General features: G+C 42.7%; 1 protein-coding gene across 1 annotated transcript in view; it reads left to right on the plus strand.

Moving 5' to 3' along the window:
• The window catches only part of CYTIP (cytohesin 1 interacting protein), a 37,580-nt gene extending 12,668 nt beyond the window's left edge, over positions 1-24,912 (plus strand). Inside the window, exons 4-8 of the mRNA XM_075530276.1 lie at positions 4,481-4,583; positions 4,814-4,907; positions 11,391-11,460; positions 20,159-20,225; positions 24,446-24,912. Of these exons, the coding sequence (XP_075386391.1) occupies positions 4,481-4,583; positions 4,814-4,907; positions 11,391-11,460; positions 20,159-20,225; positions 24,446-24,912 (801 nt within the window). The remainder of the gene's footprint in view (positions 1-4,480; positions 4,584-4,813; positions 4,908-11,390; positions 11,461-20,158; positions 20,226-24,445) is intronic.
• The last annotated feature ends 2,005 nt before the right edge of the window (positions 24,913-26,917 follow it).

The raw sequence follows: 26,917 nt of genomic DNA on the forward strand, positions 1-26,917 counted from the left end.
ACCTCAAAGGGCAGCATGGCCTTCCTTGACAGCAACTGTGGTTTCCCCCAGACTCAGCTGGAGTCAGGGTGCTGCCTCCCTGACTGGGTCCTGGTCAAAGGATGCTGTCTGCACAAGCCACCGGCAGGGAGTCAGAGAGAACTGCTAAGGACAGTGGCAGAGGCTTTTCCAAGCCAGGCCTCAGATAGCGCTCTGGTGGGGGTATCAGCAATTTACCAGGAGCTCCGCTTCTCAGCCCGCTGCCTGGGGAGAACGGGGATTAATCTATAGGCCATGAGAATGGCTGCCACAGGATGTTCCCTGGTCCTTTGACAGGAGGGGACCTTTTTTTTTTTTTTGGTGGCAGCAGAGAGCAAGCCCAGGGCCATGCTCAGTTTCAGCAGAGCCCTGCCAGCCCTTGAGATCAGCAGACTATTGCAGGGCCAGGTCTCTCTTCTTTCAAATGGCCATGTTGGTCAATAGGATGAGTTAGATCTGCTGAAGTCTACCTATACAGCAGTAGTAGCTTCATTGTGACCAATTCTTCTCTACATCGCTTCAGCATGGCTTCTAAAAGTGTTTTGCCTACACATGTGCTTGTGCTACTCATCTGATTTTAGACCGTAGCTTTGGTGTTGCTCTCAGTAAACCTGAGAGGATTAAATCTGAGCCCCACTCTTGGAAAGGCATGTGTGCTTTAAGATAAGGAACAGGAAACGGCCAGCACACCGGGTTTTCTGAGTGAAGTAACACATGGACACTGGCTGTAGTGAACATGGAGAAAGCTATAGCAGAAAAGAGCTCATCCACCTCAGAATTTGTACTTTGTGAGCTCTCCTACTTCCGGATTTGGTGAAATCTATCATTCTTCCATCTGATTTTAGAAGCATTGTACTGTCTGACTTTATTCACAAGAAACCCTCCTTCTTTTATCGGAGGGCTTATATGCTTTATTCAACTGCTCCTTTTTCAGTGAGAATTATGCTAAAATTTCTGAAAATGGATAAGCAGTGTTTCTCATTCTGTTATCACACACACACACACACACACACACACACACTGCTATCTATGATTGCTTCAGTCTGTTTCCCTCCAGTACCATAAGCATTTATTCTACTTTCATCAAAAGCCAAAACTATCATTCATAGACGACTGACTGCAGCACTATTGAATTTTGTATGTCAACAATGAGCTGATGACCTCACTTGCGAGCTGCAATGCGGATGTCTTAGCTCAGTGATGTAGATAACCATTTTCCTTGATATTTCCTTTTGGTGTATACTTACCATGACCAGGTCTACAACGTAATCTCCCTCCTTTCTATGCATAAGATTTGCAGCAGGTAACACATAGGAGAAATGTTCTGGGGACTCAGTAAATACATACAGAAGCCCTGTACACATGCCATCCACCCATTGATGGCATGTATTTGACATGATTCCCTCCATTATACGCGCTTTGATCATGGCGCGTTGAGGCTGGATTCATACTGCTTTCCAAGTGGAGAACACAAGGCCCACTCCTCCCTCTGGTTCCCCATGGTGCTGGTTTTAGAATACTAATGGAAATCACACGGTAAGACAGGAACACAGGGTTTAGACACAGTTCACCTGGGTTCAAGTTTTCTCTATACTTGTTTGAGGGGATTCTCAGGAATCTTAAATGTGGTGCCACTTATAAAGTGGCTTGGTGACAGTGACAAGTGACAAATGTTAGAATGAAGGTTATTGGGCCTGAAAATAAGCAATGCCTCTGTTAGGGATTGAACAGAGTCTCCCCAAATACATGTTACACATTCTAACCTCTTTGCCTGTGTTTATGATCCCATTTGTGAATGAGTGGACTTGGTTATGTTAATGATTCAATACTAGCACAGTGGGTGCTTTAAGCCTCTCTTTTAAGATATAAAAGAGTAAACTAGACAAACCAAACAACCAGGACAAATGGAAGGGAAGATACAGGCCCTATTGCTGCCCAGGAGCCTGGGAACAGAAGCTGAAAGGAGACAAGAATCTTGGGCAGCAGTTCTCAACCTGTGGGCCACGACCCCTTTGGGGGGGGTCAAATAACTCTTTCACAGGGGTCCCCTAAGACCATCAGAAAACACATATTTCAGATGGTCTTAGGAACCGAGACACAGCTCCTCTATCTGTCTCCAGGCAGATCCGCCCACATACGAGTGCCCGGCATGCAGATTATAACCCATGTTACACCATGCTTCAAGGCAAAATTTCACTGATTTGTCATTAGATGTAGTTATTTCACAATATATAATTACATCTTGCTTTTGTGATTAATCACTATGCTTGAATGATGTTCAATTTGTAATAAGAAAAACATATCCAACACATCAGATATTTACATGATGATTCATAACAGTAGCAAAATGACAGTTATGATGTAGCAACGAAAGTAATTTTATCCTTGGGGATCACCATCACACGAGGAACTGTAGTAAAGGGTGGCAGCATGAAGAAGAGGGAGAATAATTGACCTTGGGATTGGGGGGGCGGAGGGAATGAGAGAGAGAGCCAGTGCCTTGACTTTGGATGACTAGTCTTCTGAACTGAGATGGTCCATGTCTGCTGGTGAAATCTGCCGTGGAGAGTTATCTCTGTGATAGTCAGTGTAAATCATTATCTCTGGGAGGTTCTGGGGGTTATTCTGTTGCAGGCTCTTAAAACTAGGTGCTGAAAGACTGGGTAAAATGGACAGAAATCTGACTAACTGCTCCTTTCCATAACTTCTGAGATTCCACCCTTTCTGCTCTTTCGCTAACACCCAATTTCCTACACATCTGAACACTGACCTGCACATCAAGGTGTTTCCCTGCGCAATACACACTCTGATCTCTGGAGGTTGATACCGGATCCTCACTGCTACCGTGAATCGTTAGAACAGTGATTTTAGAAAGGAGTTCTAGTTACATCTGTAACTCTAGTACCACAAGAGCTGGGCTATCCTTCTGTCACTGGAAAGGACCAGACTTTAGGGAACAGATACCCCGGCCAGAGATGTGTTAATATGGTTTCTGACATAAATGCAAAGTGTATGATGTGAACATTTAAATTTACTTTTACTTTTAAATACCTTACAGATTGACTAGAAATGACTTAGAGGTTAACAGACCGAGCGGCTAGAAATTGCTTGCCCGGAATTGACTAGTAGTACCTCCCAGCTTACCCAGTAAGAAAAAGTGAGCCATGGTCGCCGTCGTTGTTCTTGCTGGGTGGCATCAAGAGAGAGGGCACCAAACCATAGCAAACTCATGCAAAGCAGAATGAAACGCTGCCTGCTCCTGGGCCATCCCGTAACTGCACATTAACTAATATCTGCATCAGGAAAAAGTCATGTAATTTTAGGAATCAGATGCTTCAGGGACTTAACTCAGGATGCTGGTCTTGGTGCCACATGGTCTGTGGTGCCCTAATTCAAATGCGTAGAGGACGAAAGCATGATTGCTGCAGGTTCTTGGGATGTAATGTTGCCAGCATTCTCGCGACCATGTGAAAACAAGCAAACAAAACACATGCTTTTGAAGCAGAAGGAAAAACATAACTTTTCTAATTTAGTTGGGTGCCTAATGAACCGGTAAGTACTCAGGGCAGATAACCAGGAGACTGTGCGGAAATGAAGTTAACGGAGTCAATTGTGGTGCGTTTAAATAAATACAGGGCAGATTGTCACGATTTGCCAAACTCCGACTTGAAATGATCACTGTGAGCATAACTCGCTGACTGGATGTGCACTCTTACATACTTGCCTGTAATGACTGCATTAGCTTGGCTTAACCATATGGGATATTTTTTCTTTGCTCTTGGGCTGTCTTGTTTATATCCCATTAGGAAATGAGAAACTTAAGTTTTCTTACCAATTATGCAATGATGATAGCATCACATTATCTCTTACACTTGAAAAATTAAAATATTTAGTCACTCATTAACCCCCTCTCTTTTTCCCCCCTTGGGTCAGATACTTTGTATGAATGGGCTTGGCGGCAGATAGTTTGGTAAGATTGTATAACTGATCACTTAGGATTCATTGTCTAGTTGCGAAAGCCTTGCAGAATCATTGTCTGTAGTGCTCTAGCAGTACTCTGCAGCACCCTTGCGGTATTCTGTAACACTCCAGAGTAACCTGTAACCTGGGTGGTGGCAAGCCCTTAACACCTTTGGCTGTTAACTGAGAGGTTGAGAACTTGCTTCCACCCAAAGGCACGTTGAAATAAAAGGCCTGGCTATCTACTTCCAAAATATCAGTCACGGCAAACCCTATGGAGCAGATTCTTCTCTGAATCACATGGGGTTGCCATGGATCCTTTCTTTTTTACGACACCACCCAAGGAAATGGACCCCATTTTGAGGGTGTGTATTATATAGTCACCAGTGTTGTGGTGGTTTGTGTGAACCCCTGGCAAACTCATCCCCAACAGAATGCAACCCTGCCTGGTCCTGTGCCATCCTGCAACTGTGCTCACTACACCTCACCTTGACCCTTACAGACACACCGGCTTCAAAACCAGAATGTCTGCTCCTGGGAGATGTGTACCCTGATCTGCAAAGTACAGGAAGACAGCCCAGCTCACTGCTCCGGCCTGCAAATTGGTAACTTAGAAGCTCTCTCATGTTTTGAACAATTTCAATGGCAAGCAAAAAAAAGTTTTGGAGAGTGAAGGTCAGGATGTGAGGGTTGCTTGAACTTCCTCAGTTCCTTTATGACGGTGAAGGCTTGGAGCTTGTTTGTTTTGTTTCATTTGTAGTACAAATCAGGAAGGATGATTTACCTCCTGTAACACATGCACTCTCTCTCTCTTCTTTTTTCTTGTATCTCCCAGGTGATGTCCTTGCAAATATCAATGGTGTGAGCACAGAAGGCTTCTCCCACAAACAAGTCGTTGACCTGATCCGATCTTCGGGAAACGCACTAACGTAACTATCCCTCTGGGTGCTCAGGGGCTTCAGAAATGTTCTCATCTCTCAAAATACCTGTTGAGTGAAGCACAGGCTTTTTGTTCAGGAATCACAGGAAGGGAGGCCTTGGACCACAGCTTTGTGATGGAGCAGAGGTGTTTTTATCTGTTTCTTTTGTTTCTCAAAGTTTTCTCAGACATGAACGTTGCCGACATCTGAAGTCGGAGGACATCAGTGGTCCAAATGCCGGCGTGGGTGGGATAGCATCTTAAAAAGTGCTTTTTAAATGTCAACTTCAATTAAGCTGGCATTCTCGTTGGGCTGAGAGAGTGGCTGGACCAATTTGCCTGGTTGATAGAATCTTGAACAAATAAAAGGTCAGAGGATTGAGGGTGTTTCCTCTTGTGCCACAATTGTTTTTCGCCTCTAGTGTTTAATTTGAGGAAGGAAAAACAAAACGTATCCCCGTTCACAGCTACTAACATTCTAAATTGCTAAATGGGATGTTGGTCCTCCTATTTGGAATTTCATCGTGTTACTAACCCTCATATCCCTCTATCTGTTCATCCAAAACCCAAAACTTATTGCCACCAAGTTGATAGGGACTTATAGGAACCTTATAGGACAGAATATATCTGGTACTCTGGGTTTCTGAGGCTGTATATGAGAATAAATAGTCTTATCTTTCTCCTGCTGAGCAGCTAGTGAATTTGAACTGCTGACATTGAGGTTAACAGCCCAATTCATAACCTGCTGTACTGCTAGGGTCCCTTAAGACTTTAATAAATCCTTAAAAGATGGAATTCATCCATTAGAATATTATTGAGCAAGTACTATGTTTCCAGACCTGCGATAGGCTCAAAAAGACTCCCTTAGTGATTTAATTATTGTGATGAGGATGGATAAGAAAAGTCCCTACAAATACGGACTTTTGATATTTCTATTACTGATAACCGCCGTGAGAAAAATACAATGGAACATGAGATCAACAATTGAGTAAGTGGGCAACTACTTTAGTTTAGGTGTTCAGGGGGGTTTTCTCTGGGGAGGTGACATTTGAGTTGAGACCTGAATGTGAATAAGGTCCCATGAAAGACAGATGCTGAGTTCTCCAGATGAGCCTGGCCCATCCAAGGGACAGGGAGAAAACTCATGTAATTAGAGGTTTATGGAAGTAGGGGGAAATGAAAAAAAAATGTGATGGCAGAGAAGCAGCTATTGAATAGACCCTAACTAAGAATTCAGGTTTTATTTTGACTGGAGAAAAGAATTCCAGCCAATTTATATTCTTGATAACCTTATTGTATTGGTCTGGGTTGACTAGAGAAACAAATTCTTAGACACTCATATGTGTTTACCAAAGAGCTTTATATACAAGAGCAGTTGACTATTGAGAAAACATCCCAGATCAGTCCAGCTCAAGTCCATAAGTCCGATATTAGCCCACATATCCAATACCAATCTATAAAGTCCTCTTCAGACTCACGAAGCACATACAATGATGCTGCATGCAGGAGGATGGCCAGTGGGTGGAAAGTCTTGTGGATCCAGTAGTGGTATCTCAGCACTGGCAGGGGTCTCCACATGGCTCCTCAGGCTCCATCAGCCTCTCTCCATGGGTCTTCTCAACAGGGATGTCTCGCAGGGAGTGAGCATGTGTCTCGCCTCAGCTGGCTGTTTATCTTCTTAGTGACTGCAAATGAGGTCATCAAGCTGCAACCTGGTTGACAGACTAAACTCCACCCCTTCACTCTTAAGACTCTCACATTGACACCAGATCATGTAACTAGTATATCTATGTTGGAATTATTTTCAATAGCTGATTTTTAGGCAGTAAGTATCTTTCCAGGATTTTCTGAACTCAAAACTCCACTTTTGGGGTTAGCAGGGTGAACTCAAAACTCCACTTTTGGGGTTAGCAGCCAAGCAGGCTAGCCACATGCACCCCGCTAGGGCGTTCTATGCTGCTGGCGTCAGACAGGCATGATCTTGTCATGCCTCACAACTATCCTGGAGAGTTCGTTTTACTTCTATTTGTAGGCGATGTGACTCCGACTAAAACGTGGGATTAATTAAGATCACCAACTCATAAGGGATAGAGCTGGGACTTGAGCCACCTGCCCTCTACCACAGCTGCTCGTTGCAAGGGGCTCATAGAAAATCCCCTGGGTGTTCTTCAGTGATTTCACATCTAGAATTTCACAGGGCATTTACCACATGTGTGGTAGTGGGCTTTCGAAAGCTGACTGGTGGTGTGAAAGGAGTAAGCCCAGCCGTCTGTGTCCTCCTGTCAGTTCAGGGGGAAAGGCAAGAACACTCTCTCCCGAGAAACCTGGTTACCAAAGGTAGGAACCTGATTGAGTCCAAGGGAAAACGCTGGTATTTAATCAGAAAACTATGCTCCAACGAGGTGCAGTGGGCAGCCACCAGATAGGTGATAAAAAGATGGCACTTGTTGGAGAGTCAAAGATCAGGAAAATGGAAGATCGTTTGTACAGATAATGAATAGAGCTTCTGATTCTATGGTTTGGGCCTGAGGAGAGAGGTCAGGTTGGCATGAAGAATGTTAATCAGATACTCTGAGATCTCCACTCTTTTTTTTTTTTAACATAGAACAATTGGTTTTATTTGTTTGTTTCAAGTCTGCAAGACAGATAGTAAATTGCAAGTAAAGAAAACCAAGCAGATTTGACAGGTGGCAGCTATTTTAAAAAAATCGTTTTACTGAGAGCTCTTACAATGCTTATTACAATCCACACATCACTTGTATCAGGCATATTTGTACATGTGTTGTCATCATTCTTTTCTAGACAGTTACTTTGCATTGAGCTTTTTGTATCAGCTCCTTTTTCTGCACCCCTTCCCACCCGCCCTCATGACCCCTTGATAGATTATAAATTATTATTATTTTCATGTCTCACACCGACCACTGTCTCCCTTCCCCCATGATTTCTGTTGTTCTTTGCCCTGCAGGGTTGTGTGATTGGTTCCCCCTCCTTTTCCCCCTATCCCTTTCACCCTTCCCATCTGGTATCTCTCTTCCAATGACATTCCTGCTCCTAGGTTGCATGTGTCATTAGCTCTTATCTACAGCTCTGTACATGCTCCGGTCTAGTCTGAAATGAGAGGGATTACTGGGGTCATGGTGGTAGGGGGTGAGGAAACCTCAAGGAATCAGAGGAAAATTGTGTGTTCCATTGGTGTTTTACTGTGCCCTGGTTGACTCATCCCTTCCCTATGACCCCTCTGTGGGAGATAGCCCATTGTCTACAGATGGGCTTTGGGTCTCTGCTGTAATCCGCTCTTGTTCTTAACCATATGGTTTGTTTGTTTGATTGTTAAGGTTCTTCTGATGCCTGTTACCTGGTCCTGATGACACCTCATGCTTGCACAGGCTGGTGTGATTCTTCCATGTGGGCATGTGGTTTCTCTGCAGGATGGCTGCTTGTTTCACTTGAAGCCTTTAAGACCTCAGATGCTATATCTTTTAATAGCCCTGCACCATCTGCCCTCTTCACCACATTTGCTTATGCACCCATTTTGTCTTCCGTGATTGAGTCAGGAGAGTGAGCATCTCAGATTGCCAATTTGTTAGAACAACATGTTCTTGTATTGTGGGAGGGTATGAGCCGAGGCCCAAAGTCCATCCACTCCCTTAGTGTATTGACATATAAATATATGTACATAGGCCAATACCTCTATTTTTATGGCTTAATACATATGGACACCCCTTTGCTTATAGCTCTATCCATAGCTTTGCTTTCTAGATGATCCCTCTGTTTCCTTCCTTCTGCTCCACCTCCATGCTCGGCCTACTTCTGCCTCATAGTGCTTCCTCTCAGCTAGACCACTGTTGCTCCAGTGCGCTCAGAATCTCTATGTCCTCCTCGGTATTGATTTTATTCCCTAGTTGTTCTCCTGTCTATGGCGCTGTTTCGCCACCGCAATTTTCCCCCGCCTCTTCCCCCACCCACAAGTCCCCCAGGAACCATTGGTTCCGTTGTTTTCTCCTCAAGCTTGCTTCCCATGCCTGTCTTGTGTAATTAGGCTTACCAACAATGGCATAGACCAAACAAATAGAAAACCAATGACAGCCAAAAAAAAAGAGACAGAGAGAAGAAAAAACAATCACCCCCCCCCCCAAAAAAAAATCCCAAAACAAAAAACCACAACAACCACAGCAAAAAAAAATGCTTGCTTCCAGGTCTGTCTGCTTACCTTTATGACTATCTCCTCACTGGTCCTGGAGGAATTCTGGGAACTACCCCTCCTAGCCTGAAGTCTATTTTGGGGGGCCTCTTTAGAGGCTTTGTGGCTTTGCTTTGCTGCTGTTACTGATCTGTTGTGTTCCCTTCTTGGTTTGCACCACTGCAGGGGGCTCAGACCACACTCCCTCCTCCCTGTGTGTCCCCAGTATTGTCCTCTGTGGCAGGATGTTACAGCAAGGGGACAACTTGTCATAAGCTGGTGTTGCCCTACAGTCCTCTCTGTGCCTTAGCAGTTCCATGCTGGGACGTCACCCACGGGCTTGGTGTGTCAATATGGGGTCTGGGCCAACTGCTCCTTTCACTTTTTCCTTCTTGGTTTGCTAACATGTGGGCATGATGTGCCAACCCCTCACCCCAACCTGTAGGTTTCGTTGCTGCATGTACTTCTAAGGAGGGCGTAGGGTTGGCTCTGGTTGGGCTGATCCTGCAGCCCAATCTTTGCATGCATTCCTCCTCGTGGTTTGGTGCGTTGTGTTGGGGTCTGTAAGTGGGGTCCTGTTTCTGTGGAGACATAAGCAATACTCTGCCCCTGGATGGGTTAGTGCTCTACTCCCTCTGTGCCATCTTCTCACTCTCAATGCCCTGCTCCTTTCTCCCTTTTCTTTCCCCCCTTTCCCCTAATTTTTATTGGATTAGCATGTACCTCCTTGGGTTTGGTCTGACCTCCACCCAACTGCCTCTTCCTCGATCCATACATTGTGAGATGAGCAGTTTTTCTTCAGCGCCTACTGTGCTGGTTGTACTTACCTCAGGGGACTCATGTGGCACTTGACCTTTTGTGATTGGCTGACTTCGCTTAGCATAATTTCCTCCAACTCTTCCCAAGAAACATGTTTCATGTGAGATCTCTATTTTTCCCAGAGATTCAGGACCACTCTAAAAAGAAAAGCAGCTGCCTTTTGGTTGGCTATCATCTCATTATCTCGGACGGAATGGTTTTAGAAATTAAGAAAAATTGGTCTCCCCACTCAATGCTGTTATTTACCACATCATAGGTTCTCGTAGCTTTATACCTAGAGGCATAGTTTATTTATCTGAGGAATTTGAAGTCAATGCTTAAAAAGTGCTTCAGTGTGTAACTCACAAATTAAATGTACTATCTTACTCTGGTTGACGCCTTAGCTGTCAAAATAAAACCCACGAATGGGAGTGCACAAAACAAATCAGGTCTCTCAGGCTGCAACAGCCTTTGTATTGGGAGAAAAACATTTGGTGTGGGGAGGAAAATAAGCTAAATTCCTAATTCTAGGATTACAGTTGGCCAACCCGAAATGTTTTTAAAAGAAAGAGATGTGAAATGTACCATCAGATCGTGCTTCTGGTTCCCTTTGTTCCAGTTCTAAAATCAAAGCACTTTTCAGAGACAATAGATCCTTGGGAGGAAAAGGCAAGTCCCTAAGAATTGCAAACAGTTCAGGGCTCAACTAGGAGGCAAAATGTTGGCGGCTTGCACCTCCGGCAGCACGATGGGAGACCTGCTGCCAATGTGCTTAGAAAGGTCCCCAGCCTGACAACCCTGTGTAGCAGCGCATCTCTGCGCCGCACACGCGCTTGCCACGAGTCAGAATGGACTGGATGCCAACTGCCGATGGCACGGAGGCAAGCATTTCCCCTGCTTTAAACAGTAGGATGATGAGGATTCGGAACTGAAGGTCTCTTATGCTCACTGTCGGCATTGCCGTATCCCTTGTATTTAGCAGTGTTTAGAAACTGGCACAAGGTAAATGCCCACGAAATATCCACCAAATGAGTGAGGCGATTCAGCCAGGCTCCAACAACCCACTCCAGAAGAGAGCAGTATTATCTCTCTGTGGTGGCTTCTCTAACCTTAGCTACAGAGCAGCTCCCAGACAACTGGCAAGCGCAGCGGCTCAGTGCTTGGTTGCTCCCGAGAGGCTGGTGGGTAAATCCACCAGCTGCTCTTTGGAAGAAAGAAGTGGCGGTCACCTTGTGCCAACATGACCCAGCTTGGCACCCCTATGGGGCAGCCTCTGAATCCCCTTGAGGGTAGCGAGTTCAGCGTGTTGGTCCTTCCACCGCTCTCTCCAGGGAAAGCGTTGGCTTTGTTTCCTCGCGGCCGGTTCCTTTTTCTTTCTCTGAATGTTGCAGGCAGCATTGGCGTAGGTCCGGAGACTTGAAGTACCGTGGAAAACAGAGCATTGTTGTTGTTGTTGTTTTAGTGTAGTGCTTCACAAAGTCACCCACGGTATTCCCACTCTGTTCTCTCACGCAGGATTGAGACTCTCAATGGAACAGTGATCCTCCGAAGAACAGAACTGGAAGCACAGCTGCAGGGTTTAAAGGTAATGTAATTTAATACGGGCACGCACATTTTTCCTCCCTGAGGGTGAGTGATAGAATGAAGATCTATTTGAGGAATTGGGAAGGCCCTTGAAGATGAAATGTCGTGATGAATCTACACAGCTGAATTATCGAGAGCCTCACAATTACCGCCTTAGGAATATCCAATTCTGCAGACCTGTGCAAATCGCTTCCTTCCTCCCTTCCTCCTTAGCTTTATCTGTGGCTCGGAATGCCCACAGGGAAGACCAGGCTGGAGAGTTCTTCGTTAATGAAATCGTGATCCTCCTTGTCTCTTATTTTTGTCGTGGCGGTCACAAAGAGGAAGGCGACTCATTTGCTTTCTCGAGGACTACGTGTTAGTTCTGGGATGCTTTTCCTCGAGTGAGAGTTTTACCCACTTCATCTCCAGTTATTCAACTGATTTATTTCTCTTTTGGAGCACTGGCTAAGACTGTCAGGATATTACTGTAAATAAGTTAGGGTCCTTGTCTTCTTCTGGACATTAAAAGAGATACTTCTAACATGTTATCATTAAATTTCAATAAGGACTAAACAGTGTGTCATAATTTATGTATTTAGAGCTGTCAAATGTCAATTTGCCTTCATAAAAGGGAGACATTAAGTCTTGGCGACTATCTTAATAAAATGTCAAATGGGATTTTCAGCCTTTTGTAGGAAAGGGAAAAGAATGCGAAAAATAAAACTGATGATATTTTTAAAAACAAAGGTGAAAAGATAGGCCTATATTTCACTGAATGAAGTATTCTCTTTCTTTAAAAAAAATCATTTTATTGGGGGCTCTTACAGCTCTTAAAACAATCCATACATCCATCCATTGTGTCAAGCACATTTGTACTGTTGCCATCATCTTTTTCAAAACATTTTCTTTCTACTTGAGCCCTTGATATCAGCTCCTCATTTTCCCCCTCCTTCCCCCACCCTCCCTTCCTCATGAACCCTTGATAATTTATAAGTTACCACCCCCCCACCCCCACCCCTCCGCCGCACGTCTTACACTGACCATTGTCTCCCTCCACCCACTGTTCTGCTGTCCACCCCGCTGGGAGGGGTTATATGTACATCATCGTGATCATTCTCCCTTTCTCCCCCACCTTCCCCTGAGCCTCCTGGTATCTCTATTTCCCCTGTGTTTCCATTTCTTATATGTACCCGTGTACATGCTCTGGTCTAGCCCGATTTGGGGTAGAAGTGGGGTCATGACAGTGGTGGGAAGGAAGCCTTAAAGAACTAGAGGAAAGTTGTACGTTGTATATTTCATCGGTGCTATACTGCACCCTTACTGGCTCGTCTCTTCCTGGTGACCCTTCTGTAAAGGGATGTCCAATAAATACAGTTTGTGCATCTAAGCCATTTCTGCTTTTCTTGTCATTATTTTTTTCTAACAATATAAAATTTTTCACTATTCTTTTCCTATCTTATGGACTTTTATGTGCTATAATTGTGAATTTAATATTCTATTGTTCTACTTTAGATAGTTTTACTAATTCTTAAAATGAAAAAATATTAGATTTTTTGTATAAAAAGCTGTGATGAACAACCATATCAACTACTTGAATTGATGGGCTTGTTGCTTCCCCTTCTTGTCTCCTGGCTTGTTTTTGCTTCTTGCTAAAAGGACCTATTTCAGTGAATGATGCGGCTCTTCCTTTGTGTACAAAGTATGTCTTTATTCCACCCTCCCTCGGGAATGAGAGTCTGACTAGGTAATTAAATTATTGCAATTCAACATTTTGTTCTATGGCTCCCTGAGTATGTTACTTCTTTGATATTTTCATTGATCAGAAAACTCCCTAATAGCTTATTCTTTGCAGGTACTCTAGTTTCAAAATTTTCTTCCAGAAGTTTTAAAGTTTTTCTTTTTTCATATTGAAGGTCTTGATTCAACTGAAATTAATATTTGTATACAATGAAGTAGGGTTCCCATTTCATTTTCCCTATATGGATATCCAGTTGTCCCAGCACCATTTATCAATAATAATCCTTCTCCCCCTTCTGCAGTGAAAACTATTTTTAACCAATTCTACAAAAGTGTGGGCTTGATTACTGCCTCTCTATTCTTTCTTGGTCAAATATCCCAAACTGGGGGATTTCTAATAAATCTTGATGTTTAATTGGGAAAGCCTTCCAGGTTATTCAGTCTTTTGATCTTTTACATACATTTTAGAATCAGATTGTCACCTTTCACAAAGACATGCAGTATTGATTGATATCACAAAATTTCTGTCTAGTATTTGTCTGGAAGGTACCCTTGTTAAGCACTGAACTGAGAGCCCTAAGGTCAGCAGTTCAAAACCACCAGGTGCTTCATTGGAAAGAGAAGGGGCTTTCTACCCCCCAAAAGATTTAGTGTCTTGGAAATTCACAGCAGGCAGGTTCTACTCTGTCCTATAGGGACACAGTAAGTGGATGGCTGTCTGTGAGTTTAGTATTTTAAGTTTATTTGACTGGAAGTCATGGTGGTAGGTTCAGTCCCAGGCTTGTAGGGTAGCTAAGCACTGTGATCTTGGGGCTTTCACCAGTCTATCAGTAAGCCTGGTTATTTATAAGATTTTGCATTTTATTCCACATTTTTCTCCTACTTTATCTAGGACCTTCTATGGTGATACCTACTAGTTGATAGTGTTGACAGGATACCATCTAGTTCTTCTGTTCTCACTCAGGGTTTTGGAAGCAGAGGTTCACATAGTGTATATTTTTATTAAATACCTTTTTCTACATCTGTTAAGATGTCCTTCTGCTTTTCTGTTAAAAATCAGGGGAGCAAACGGCATTTGAACATTTCAAACATAATACCACTCTTGCATCCCTCGGGTAACCACCCCCAAACAAGACCCAACAAACTCATTGCTCTTCAGTTGATTCCCACTTCCCATAGCAACCCCTGTTTTGTATAGTTGACCGGCTCCATAGGGTTTACTGTAATCTTTACAGAGACGGTTGAAAGCCCTCTCTTCCGTGGTAGGTAGTTCTAGGTTAGTTGTTTTGTGTATGACTGATTTGATTCTGCAACCCTTTTTGACTGAATGAAACTACCCCTTAGGGTTTCCTAGACTGTACTTTTTAACAGAGGCAGACAGGCATGTCTTTTCCAATGGATCCGCTGATGGGTTTGAACATTTGACCTTTCAGATAACAGCCAAGTGCTTAGCCATTGTGCCACCAGGGCTCCTGTCTGTGTTAGTAGTTGAGTGCAATCCATAAGTGTCACTTAAGGACCTTTTAGAATAAACGCAGCCTGGTCTTAAGAGATAACTCCTTTTCAGATGCTCGTAAGTTTAACTGGTTAAAATTCCCCTTAGTGCTTTTAAAGTAGTTTCATGTGGTGGTACCTTCTTTTCTGAGGCTCTCTCTCTCTAATTTTAGTAGCAAGTGTACTGGACGCCGGGCATGAGCCGGGGGACATCGTTCTCTCGCTGTTCTCCGGCAGAACTCTTGCAATACAATCTGAATCATCAGGGTTCTGTGGTTCTTTTTTGGTGGGAAGACATTTAAGCTACTTCTAAACTACTTAAGTTTCTTTATTAGTTGTAAGATTGCTATCCCTTTCTGTTCTTGTTTTAGTGAACTATATTTTCTTCATAAAGTTGAAATCTATTGGCATCACATTGTTGATAAACATTTTTATCTTGGATTAGAAATTATGTTACATGTCCATTTTTAACTGATCTGTATGCGTCCTCATTCCCTGAAACACAGTGGTGGGTTCACACCGCCCACCTTGATGCCTAACTAAGAATGCCAGCAGGGCTCTTTAGGTTAACAGTCAACTGCGAATTACACTAATTGGTGACCTTTGTTCTTGCTACAGAATTTAAAAATCATCCATATATGTGCATCTGCATTATTTCCTAGTTCTCTTTTATGTCTACTCCTTCTTATTCAATTTCTCTGATTCATCTTCATTGTTCTTTTGAACATTGGCCTGTGATTTGTAGGAGGGACTTCAAAAAGTTCATAAAACAATTCCATTATCTTGAATTCTGGTTTTCCGTGAACGTTTTTTGAATCCACTCCTATCTCTGAGCGATATGATCATTCCTATTTTAAAGTCTTCGTTTCTGTTTTCCTTTTGTTTGGAGAGAATTTATATACTGATTTCCAACTTCCTTTCTTATCATTAAATTCCTGTGGGTGACTTAAGGTTTGGTTTGAGCACTTAGCTCCGTGTGAAACACAATTAGTGGTTGAATAGCTGCCCCACTCAGCCCTTCAAGGCTCCCAACCAGTGAGATTGGACAACGGACCTGTGTATCATGGAGCCAAAATGCTGCCTGACCCAGGTCCTGGGTCTGTGCACTTCCACCACACCAAAGACAACTTCTCCCTGAGTCCTAACAAGCATAGAAGGTTTTCTAGGTCTCCTCTTACTGCCATTTCTCCTTTTCAAGCAGAAGCCTGCCTAGATCCTCTACTCAGTCAAACTCTAAAACCAAACTAATTGCCAGGAGTGGATCCCAATTCGCAGCACCCTGTAGAGCAGGGTAGATGTGCCCTGGTGGGTTTCTGAAAGGGAAGCTTTTTATAAAACAGTCTTCTTGCACTTGGCCCACAAAGCATACAGTTTAATAGTTCAATCCTATCAAGAAGACTTGTACAATCATTACCACAATCAATGTTGGGACATTTTCCTCTTCCAGGTACTCATGTGTTATTTGTGTAATTTTTTTATTGTCAAAAACACACACAACCAAACATTCTCGAATCAACATGTACAATTCAGTGCCCATAATTATACTCTGTATTATACAGCCATTATTGATATCCTTTTCCAAATTATTCCACGACCATTCATATAAATTCAAGGCCTCCAAAGCAAAGACTCTTCTTCCTTCATGCATGGTAACCATTGGTCAAGTTTGGGTTCTTTTTTAAAAGTCATTTTCCTGACATCATATTCACATATCATACACTTCCATGGTTAATTTTTGAAAGTTGTACATCCATTGTCACAGCACTTTTAATGCTTGCTCCCCACTCCCGCATTCATTGCTTGCTCCCCAATTTCCTGGACCCTCCCAACCCACACCCTTAGTCCCTGATAAGCCATTGCATCCGCTATTGAAACAGTAACCCTTTACAGAGTAGAAAGCCTCCTTTTGATTCTCTTGAAGCCCATTGGGTTTTCAAGTTGCTGGCCTTATGATTGGCAGCCCAGAGAATAGCCACTGTGCCACCAGGGCTCCGCTCTACTCAGTTGCATTTAATCCACACATTGCCATAGACTCCAAAGTCCAGGCTGCCTCACTAGGCCCGCTATGCCTCTGTAGACGCAGGATGACTTTGGGTTCCGTCTTGCTTACTTTAGTTTCATTTCTCATTTCTAATCTTTTAATCATGACAGTTCCAGTTTAGCCTATACTCTATTTTTGATGAAAAAATACAAAGCAAGATATGTACCCATTCAACAACTTCTGTAGTTCAGTAGAGTGCATGCTTCACTTTGTGTCAAGTCTTATTATTTATACGCACATTGTTTCACCACCTTGGAATTAGACTCACTGCCTTGCTTGTGTTCTCATTTAGTGGACTTACTGCTGTCTTTTTGTCTCATATATAATCATTTAAAAGAGCTCAATAATCAGGACAGACATTCCTTACTAATTCAGATAAACTGTTGATTAGTCTAAAAATGATTTCAAAGGGTCATTTTGGCTAAAGATTTTTAAAATATCTCAGGGTAATCATTTCATGGACTTCTTTAGTCGCAGTGGGTCCAGAAAGTCTTTAGAAATTTGAAAATCCACTCTATTTTTCTCTTTTTTTTAATTAGGATCCTTCTATCACCATTGTGACCAGAATGTCTAGCCACGCACTGTCCTGAGCTTCTGGCCTCGTGGCAGAGGAGGCAGCAGTTCAGGGGCACAGTCAGTCTTATACTTCATTTCCTTCTCTTGATTCCAGAGAATAGGGGCCACTTGTCTTCGCCGTGGGTATCTTTCAAGCTAGTAAGACTCGTGAAATTAGGAAATATAGCAGCAGTTATAAGAACAGCATTTTGCCAATTGATCCAGTCTAGCTCTTGAGTCAGAAAAATCTAAGTCTGACATAAAATCAGACTCCGGGTGACTTCCCCTTGAGATGATGACATTTACTTTGCATGTGCTAAATAAGTGTATAATTTGCATCTTAAGGATTTTTGCAGGACCAACAGCCCTTCTTCAGAAACTGGTTTCTTCTGAGCCAGGAATTCCCTTTATCTTGACCTATGATTCAAATGTTTAACATGAAAGCAGCAATCAATGCAGTAGCTAGAACTAGCTGTTAAACGAGTTCTGCTATTTACTAGGCTCATAGCTTTGGGGAACTCTTTTGCTACCCTGAATGCCCTTTGGATGTCCACGAGAAAGCTTAGCTGTGGATCTCATGTGGATTGAAAAACCCTGGGGATGTAGATAACTGAGTGTTGTTTCAGGGCACCAATCTTTGATGCCACCAGTGCTGAGCAGTTACTGTGTACTAGATAGACCCCGTGTGGTAAGGTGGCCCAGTATGGTTAGATACCACATATGTCTCTTCTAATGCGGAGAGTGTTGAGTTGACCCAAATACACAGCCGTGATGTCAATAATATTACCAGAAGTGGTCTCTGGGGGAAATAGGGCAGTGCGTAGTTACAGATCCCCTACATGCTGACAGATCTGGCCTTTGCACCAGTGTCGTCGTGGTCTCAGTGATGGCATAGATAGATGTAACTGGGCCAAATCAGTAAATGATAAATCCTAAAACTGTTTTTATTTTCATACACACATGCAAGCAAGCAAACAAACAAAACCCTCGACTATTTGGCAAGGCTTGATTGAATTTCTGGATAAGTGCCAAAATGCAACTCCCTTCTTTTTATAGATAGATTTGAATGTCAATGTCGCTTTCTGCTCCCCAGCAGGACTCCTTTGTCTAGGAGGTAAATCCCATTGAGAAAGCAGAATGGGTTGGTATGTATGGCAGTTCCTTGTTAGTCCCATAAGGAGCTCTGGTCATGCTGTCAAATACGTGTTAGGTGGCCAACCTTCAAACTCACCAACTATTCCACTATGTAAACTCACCAAATAGAGGGTCTGGGAGAGGAAGATGAGGCTCTTGCTCCCTACGTATTTAGAGCCTAGGAGACACGCACAGGGTCACTAAGAGTTGGAAAGGACACCTTGGCAGTGGGCTGAGTCCCTTACTGTGACCTCCACATGACCACAGGTCCACACGGCTAACAAGAGTGGTGGTTGAGATAGTCCACCTGGTTTTATAGCCATTATTATAGAGAGAACAAGATGTTTTCTCAGCCAGACATTTTATTGCTTTGATTGTTTACTCATTCTGTTAGAAAGCACAGAGATTGGCACTGACGTTCCTTTTACCTAGGCTTGGAAAATCTTGCCGTGCCTGTTCCCTTCCTGAAGAGCTCTTCTTTTAAGTATGCAATGGTGCTCTTGTTTTATTTCATTATTTTATTTCCTTTCCGCGGGTACTTCTTTTTCTTTAGTAGCCCTCAGCTACAGTTTCAAGATAACTTCATAGAGATAATTGTTTGTTTCCATCTCGGCTATCTTTTCTCTGGGATAATTACTGGGATTAGCAAATATTTATACACACACAAATATATTAAAAATATATTAACAAAAAGCTGTAAGAGGCCCCCAAAAAATGATCATTTAAAAATTAACATATATAAACAAATGTTACAAATAGTTGTTTATAAATATATAAACATTAACAAATAAATATGTTAATGTGTTAAATATATTTGCATATACTAATATAGAATAAACATATAATATAATACAGATTACATTATCAATTATATATATATGTTAATCCCAATATTTATCCCAAAGGAAAGATAGCCTTGTTGGATTCAAATCCTGTCTATTTCTAGTAAATTAGCAAATATGGCCTGTGCCACCTGCCAGGCTGGCTCCTGTGCTGTGGGAAGGTGGGATGGAGGAAAAGGCGCAGAGCACAGAATGAATGGACTCTGTCTGCTCAGATAGCTGCCTGGCTTTCTGCTCTCATTGCCTCAGCTCCCCTATGGGGCAGGGCCAGGTCAGGCAGTTTTCACTGTTGGAGCAGCCACTTCATTTTCTGGAATTCCTAGGAAGGAAGCAGCTAAGTCCAAGTGCTTAGCAGGGCTCTCAGTTTAGTTTTCTGAGGAAGAAGCATTTCAGGTCATCTCTGCTTCCATTTTGAGTGTGTGGAAACTAAATTGGTGTCCAGAAAAATGGCTGTTGTAGTAATCCAAAGCCATTGGTTCAAGATCACGTTCACTGAGCACCTTGTATATCCCAGAATATTGGTTCTATTATTGCTTTCTTCTTATAGACGGGAGAACTCTAGAGACTGATTATTTGCCTAAACAGCTGGCAAGTGGGGTTGAAACCAAGCAATGTCTTATAATAAAAAATAGACTGCAAATCTTATTCTCTCTCTCTCTCTCTCTCTCTCTCTCTCTCTCTCTCTCTCTCTCTCTCTCTCTCTTAGTGCTTGTGGGAACTCTTAGGTTATTGCTTGAGGAAGTATATTCTCAACACCTCCATTTCGAGGGCAAAACTCTTCAAATGGATGGGAAATTGCTGCCACGAAGAAGAACAGAGCATTTAATGACAGATAGCAGCATCTAGACATGAGCTGCTACCTTCACAGGGGTTTCCTAATAATTAGCACCCCCTCTTTCTTTTCTTTTTCACAGCAAAGTTTGAAGAAAAAATTGGTGGAGTTCAGATCTCTGCAGTTACAGGAACAGCGCCTACTTCATGGTAAATGTGATTTCCTGTTTAGAAACCACAGTAACATTTCAAACTCTCAGTCTTTCTGACTCTTGAGTTGTTTTACCATTATAAGAAAAATGTGTCTAGTTTTGATTAAGGAAGCTAGTTTTTTGTTTGGTTTTGCATCATTTTATTGGGGGCTGATACAACTCTTATCACAATCCATACAGCCACCCATTGTGTGTCAAACACATTTTTACATTTGTGGCCCTCACCATTCTCAAAATATATGCTTTCTACTTAAGCCCTTGGTATCAGCTCCTCATCCCCCACTCCCTGCCTTCCTCCCTGCTCCCCCCTCCCTCATGAACCCTTGATAATTTATAAATTATTATTATTTTGTCATATCGTACACTGTCTGATATCTTCTCCCTTCACCCACTTCCGTGCTGTCTGCCCCCCAGGGATGAGGTTATATGTAGATCCTTATAATCGGTTCCCCTTTCTACACCACCCTCTCTCCACCCTCTGGTATTGCCACTCTCAACACTGGTCCTGCAGCAGTCATCTGTCCTGGATTCCCTGTGTTTCAGGTTCCTATCTGTACCAATGTACATCCTATGATCTAGCAGGATTTGTAACGTAAAATTGGGATCATTATAGTTGGGTGGAGAGAGGGGGAAGCATTTAGGAACTAGAAGAAAGTTGTATATTTCATCATTGCTACACTGCACCCTGACTGGCTTGTCTCCTCCCCATGACCCTTCTGTAAGGGGGTGTCCAGGTGCCTACAGATGGGCATTGGGTCCCCAATCTGCTCTCCACCTCATTTACAGTGATATGATTTTTTGTTCTTTGATGCCTGATACCTGATCCCTTCAACACCTCGTGGTCACACAGGCTTGTGTGCCTCTTCCATGTGGGCTTTGTTGCTTCTGAGCTAGATGGCCACTTGTTTACCTATAAGCCTTTAAGACCCCAGATGCTAGATCTTTTGATAGCTGGGCACCATCAGCTTTCTTCAGCACATTTGCCTATGCACCTGCTTTGTCTGCCATGATCATGTAGGGAAGTTGTGCACCATGGAATGCCAATTTAATAGAACAAAGTGTTCTTGCAATGAGGAAGTACTTGAGTGGAGACCCAATGTCCATCTGCTGCCTTAGTACTAAACCTATAGATATATGCAAATAGAGCTATTTCCCCATCATAAGATATAATTATATTTACATATGTACATGCCTATATTTATACCTCTATAAATGTCCTTTGCCTCCTATTTCTTTCCTCTATTTCATTATACTTTGCTCTTCTCCCACTGTCATACTCAGTCTTCATTTAGGTTTCATAATTTCTCTTTGTTACATTGCCCTTATTCAATCCCTACCAGGCCTCTCACACCTTCCTTGCCACTAATTTTGGATCACTTGTTGTTCCCTTGTCACAACACCACCTCCTTTCCCCCATCTTCCCCTCTCCCATGTCCCCCGGAACCATTGGTCCCATTGTTTTCTCCTCCAGACTGTTCATCTAGCGTATTTTATCTAGATAGACCTGCAGAGATAATAATATGCACAAAAAGATAAGACATAGCAAAACAAAGTGACTCAACAAAACAAAATGATGACAAGAACAACAACAAAACCAATGACAATAAATAAATAAGAAAAAAAGAAAAACCTGTAAATAGTTCAAGGTCTGTTTGTTGACCTCTAGAAGTGTCCTCCAGTTGAGTATGAGGGGTTGCCGTACCCTAGCCCCAAAGTCTATCCTTGGAACTCCCTTGGGACCTCCCTGCTCTGCCCCTGGCCCCCCACCCCCTCCTTTGCCACACACCCTTAGTGTTTTACCTTGGTGTGGTCGGGTCAGACCAGGCCAATCCTGACACACGTTTCTTGTTAGGTCTGTTTTGAGTGAGTGATCTTTGGAGTGACCTGTGCATTAGGCAGGAAAGTAAGTCAACTTCTAACCCATATGCACACAAACACACAGAAGTGGCACCTGGAGATGTGAGAAGAACAATAGGAAATATTGACTGATTCCCTCACTAGTTCAGCAGATGAGTTAAATTCTCAAGAACAAACATGGTACAGGGGCTGAGCCTATGACTCAGAAGCTACAGAGGTAAGAATGGTTACTCCATTCTTGGGTATCATTAGTTCAGATAGTGTGAATTCCATTTGTGTAAAAACCTCTTCTACATAGCCACCAAAACCAAAATAGGGACATGTGGGATTATTAGAACAGCAGGTGCGTGGCTCCTGTCATCGTGTGCACTTTCAAAGGGATCACTGAACTCAGAATGTATTGCTTTGACATTTGCTACATGACTGGTGTAACCTGAGCAAAGGACTTGCATGCACATCGCTGTAACCACCAACTACGTGGGTGTGGGATATAGGCGAGGCCTCCTTCAGTAAACGCCACATTCCAGTCTCTATTTATAATCTTGACTGTCTGTTAAAAGTCACAATCCATTTGTTTACAGAAACATGGTACAATTTAATCCTTGATAGATACTAATTTAAGACTTAGAGATTTGTGTTGGAGTTTTTGTTTCTTTTTTAAAGAGAAGTGTTTGACATTTATGTACTAGCTACTTCTGTTTTCTATGTTTGCATATTAATACTAATGAAAATTTTAAGATTTTGGGAGCCAGAAGTTTACTAATGAGTCACTATCGGCAACATCCTTCTTTCGACCACCTCTAGATTTCTGAAAACAAAGCATTGGGGGCACCTTTGGCGCCATTTCTGGAGCATGTTCAAATGGAAGTGGGCTTGGTAATCCTGGGATTCTATCGGAACAACATCATCTGTCTGTAGCCTTGCCTTCTGAATCAGGGAGACTGATTCCCCATAAGGTCATTGTTGTACACATTGTTTTGAGAGATTTAGATAATACTTTGGTCTATGTTTTCCTATTTTGCTGTTGTTGGCTGCCCCTCAACTGATTCTGATTTATGATGGCCGCATGTGTGCACAGTAACACTCAGACGCAAAGTCGCTGCCATCAGCTGCTGCGAAGGAATGTCAAGGCTGTGACCTTTCAGAAGCAGAAAGCCATGTCTTCCTTTTGAGACACCTCAGGTTGAGCCCAAACTCCCAACCTGCTAGGTAGTCATTGTGCCACCCAGGAAAGCTTATGTATATCCCTTAAGGATGAGCCCCCCTCCACCCTGCAGATCCAATGGAAAAGAAAACTTTCTTGTATTGCTGACCAAGGACAAAGGGGGTCTGCTCTAGAGATAGCAGCCTAAAGTAAAACCATTCTGAGTGTCAATATCCTGCTAGTATTTATTCATTCATTTGGGGGCAGAGTCGCTTTCTAATTGGGCTTCCACAAGCAGCGCTTACATTATGGTCCTTTCTCTAACCCGTGTAGCAGCGGATTCAAATAGTGAAGAAGCAGGTGGGATTAAGGGCAGGAAGCTGGTGTGTGATTAAAGTGGAATTTGGAGAGCCAGGATGTCCACTGGGAAAGGTTGATAAAACAATTTCAGCCAAGTGGTCAAAATTCAATTTCCTCAGCAGTGTGATTTGGGGCAAGGAGCTTTTTTGAACACAGTAGTTTCACAGCACATTTATAGAATTAATGGAACTCAGATAATTTAGGTCGAAAGGTACATTTGGCTTCATCCATTCTTTGTTCTAAGCATCTTTGGATTCTCTATAATCTGCGAATAGCTATAGGTTTTAGAACTGTTTTTCCTACACTTCAAATAACTGTCTAAGAATTTTAAGATGATTAAAAAGGACAATAGCAAAGAATCAGAGGCACTAAGAGGAGAAATCCCATGACAGTATTTCCCAAAGTGTACTCTTTACAACTTCATTTCTGGGAGAGTGCTAAGGGCCCTAGGGCCCCTTCATCCTGGGAAAGATCCTTTTGCACAAACGCACCCCTTGTCGGCATAGTCTGGTTGAACTGTTCTCATCCGAAGAATCTTTTTCAATTTATTAAATCTCACATTATACATTCTTGACCACGAAAACAATGCCCGTGAAAAGTAGTTTGGGAAAACATGACATCATAAACAAGCTACTTACTCATGCAAGTAAAGCCTCAATAAAAATTAATATTCAACTCTACTTGTCCTTGTGTCTTTCTAAGAGAGATTTTGGCCTATCTATTTGCATGGGCTATTAATCCTGTTTGCCCCCTCCCCCAGTCCCCACCCTTGAGTGTAAATGCTGGGTGTTTATTTGTAGGTATAGTTATTTGTGGATCCATTCCATAGCAGACCTATTTTGTTTTCTGAATTCCAGGTGATGCTGCTACCTGCCTGACTTTGGAAAATATGGACCTAGATGAATCATCTTTGTTTGGAACCTTGCCTATGTCCGGGCCAGGCCTTCTTGACCAAAATCGACTATCCAGTGCGAGCAGCTGCAAGAGTTGGATGAGCTCCCTGACCATCGACAGCGAGGATGGGTACCACACGAGCGTGTCGGAGGACTATAGCAGAGGGGCCTTCAGTCGGCAGACAAGCACAGATGATGAGTGTTTTGTCCCGAAGGATGGAGATGACTTTCTGAGGATGTCTTCCTGGAGGAGGAACCGGAGCAGCAGCACCGCCAGCAACGGGTCCATGTCTCCCTCGTGTGAGGGCAACTTCGCCAGCATGTTTGGAACCCTTCCCAGGAAGAGCAGAAGGGGAAGTGTCCGCAAGCAACTCTTGAAATTCATCCCTGGCCTTCACCGCGCGGTTGAAGAGGAAGAGAGTCGCTTTTGACCCCTTGTGCCCTTGGATATTATTTCAGAATGATCTCTGGACTCGTCTAAATCAAACTCCACCCAGTCTGTGGGGAAAGTACAGATGATTGAGAAATTGACACCCTGTTTTACAACTGTCGTGACTTTTATTTACACCTCGGCGTCTGTTTTTTTTGCTTCAGAAATCATCCAAACCCAGATGCTTGTCTTCTAAGCAGACATTAGAGAGGGGAACATCCAATAAACCAGATAATACGCATTTTAAAAATCCAAAGTTCTTCCTCATTATAATGTTGCTCATGAAGGCAAGCATATTATTTTTGGAAGAAGGATTGAAAAAAATCTGACCATGTGGAATATTTCCCCTGGGTTCATTGGTCTGTTACCAAAGCTTAGGTTTGTTTTTTTAGATCCATAACTTCTCGGGGCACTTTATCATATGAAATTTTGAAAGTACTCATATATGCAAATCTTTGCAAGGTTGTAATCAAAGGTGCCCATCAGTCATTTCCTATGTCTACAGTGAGGACAATTCCAGTGTGCCCAGGAGGAGATCTAATATGCACGGGCAGCTCTGAGGCTCATGAGAACATACAAAGTGATTGTTTCTCTGAGATAAGAGTTGTGGAGATTCCAGGAATCGCTCTTTCTCTCTTTTTTTAGCTGTCCAAACAAGGTTGGCAAGAACCTCAGTTTCTTACGCAATTCGTCTTTTGTTCTGACTGAACATTAATGAAAAGCCTGCAAGGACTCTGAATCCTACAGCTTTGAGGTTTGTGTGCGTATGAGATACTTTTTGCTAAAGTTTGAAAAATTAAGAATTAGGAAAAGATTTTCTTTGTGGTTGTTTTTTCCATCAGCCTTTTATAGGATATATTCCAAAGAGTTATTATCTCTACTCTCTTTTGCCTAGTAAGTATACTAACATTTCAATATATCTATATTTTAATTTATATTTTTATTCAATATCTATTAAAGCACATGATTTTTCTGTTCTGGTGATTTAGTTTTTGTTATTTATACTCTGGAATAGATAATCTACTATACAATAAATAATTCTTTCTTTTTTTACAATAAATAATTCTTAATGATCTTAAACTCTGTGTGTGTGTGTGTGTGTGTGTGTGTGTGTGTGTAGTAGGAATATTGACTGTGAGCGGGACCGCTGCACTTCAGTGAGCCTCTGAGTATTCTGAGAGATTTATCACGGAAAAGGGTAAAAGCATAATTTTCATAGATGAGGAATGTTCATCGGGATGAGGAGGTTCTAGGGAAATAAAGCATAGAAATATTGATAATTAGAACCTACTTTCTCTTAATCCTTCTTCCTCAGAAACATCCACTGGGCTATCAGATGATTGAATAAGAGTCATTCAGATGGAAGGCAGTGTGCTGCATTGTTCGCAGGAACACAGCAAGCGCGTCTGTGATTTACTGATGCCTTACAGGCAAAAGATGCAAACATGCGATCTTCCCCGTAACGTGTAGGCAGGGGTGAGACAAACAGATGGGGAAGCAGGACTTCAGAAACATTCTCAAGTTGCACAGTGGCAGACCCAAACCTGGAGGCTAGATCTTCCTGGCTTTAGCTTACTCTCTTCTCCTTTCTCCACATTGTTTATTCTTTTGCTGGGACTTTGCACATATCCCCACAGGATTTATTTACTCCACCCCCCACCCCAACAGTAAGACTTAAACTGCATAATTGTACGTGCTCCATGAGTAAAGATCATCAGTAATTAGGACAACAAATGCAGACGCAGAGTGGCTGTTTCCCCTGGATTCCACCAACAAGTTTGCAGACGTGGGTTCATTAGTCACTGCTTGGTTATGAAGGGGTTGTCTTCAACAAGGGTTGAAAAACCAGTTGTGGGTCAACCAATACTGCTGACTTCTCAGTATAGGTCAGAATGATCAGTTTACAAAGTGCTTACAAGAAGATCGTCCGTTATACTCATTCTCCAAAGCTTCCCGGGAAGACATGCATTGTCCACGTGAGGAAACATGACTTTATCTCCCACGCT

The sequence above is a fragment of the Tenrec ecaudatus genome, chromosome 13 (assembly GCF_050624435.1).
Source record: "Tenrec ecaudatus isolate mTenEca1 chromosome 13, mTenEca1.hap1, whole genome shotgun sequence".
NCBI lineage: Eukaryota > Metazoa > Chordata > Mammalia > Afrosoricida > Tenrecidae > Tenrec > Tenrec ecaudatus.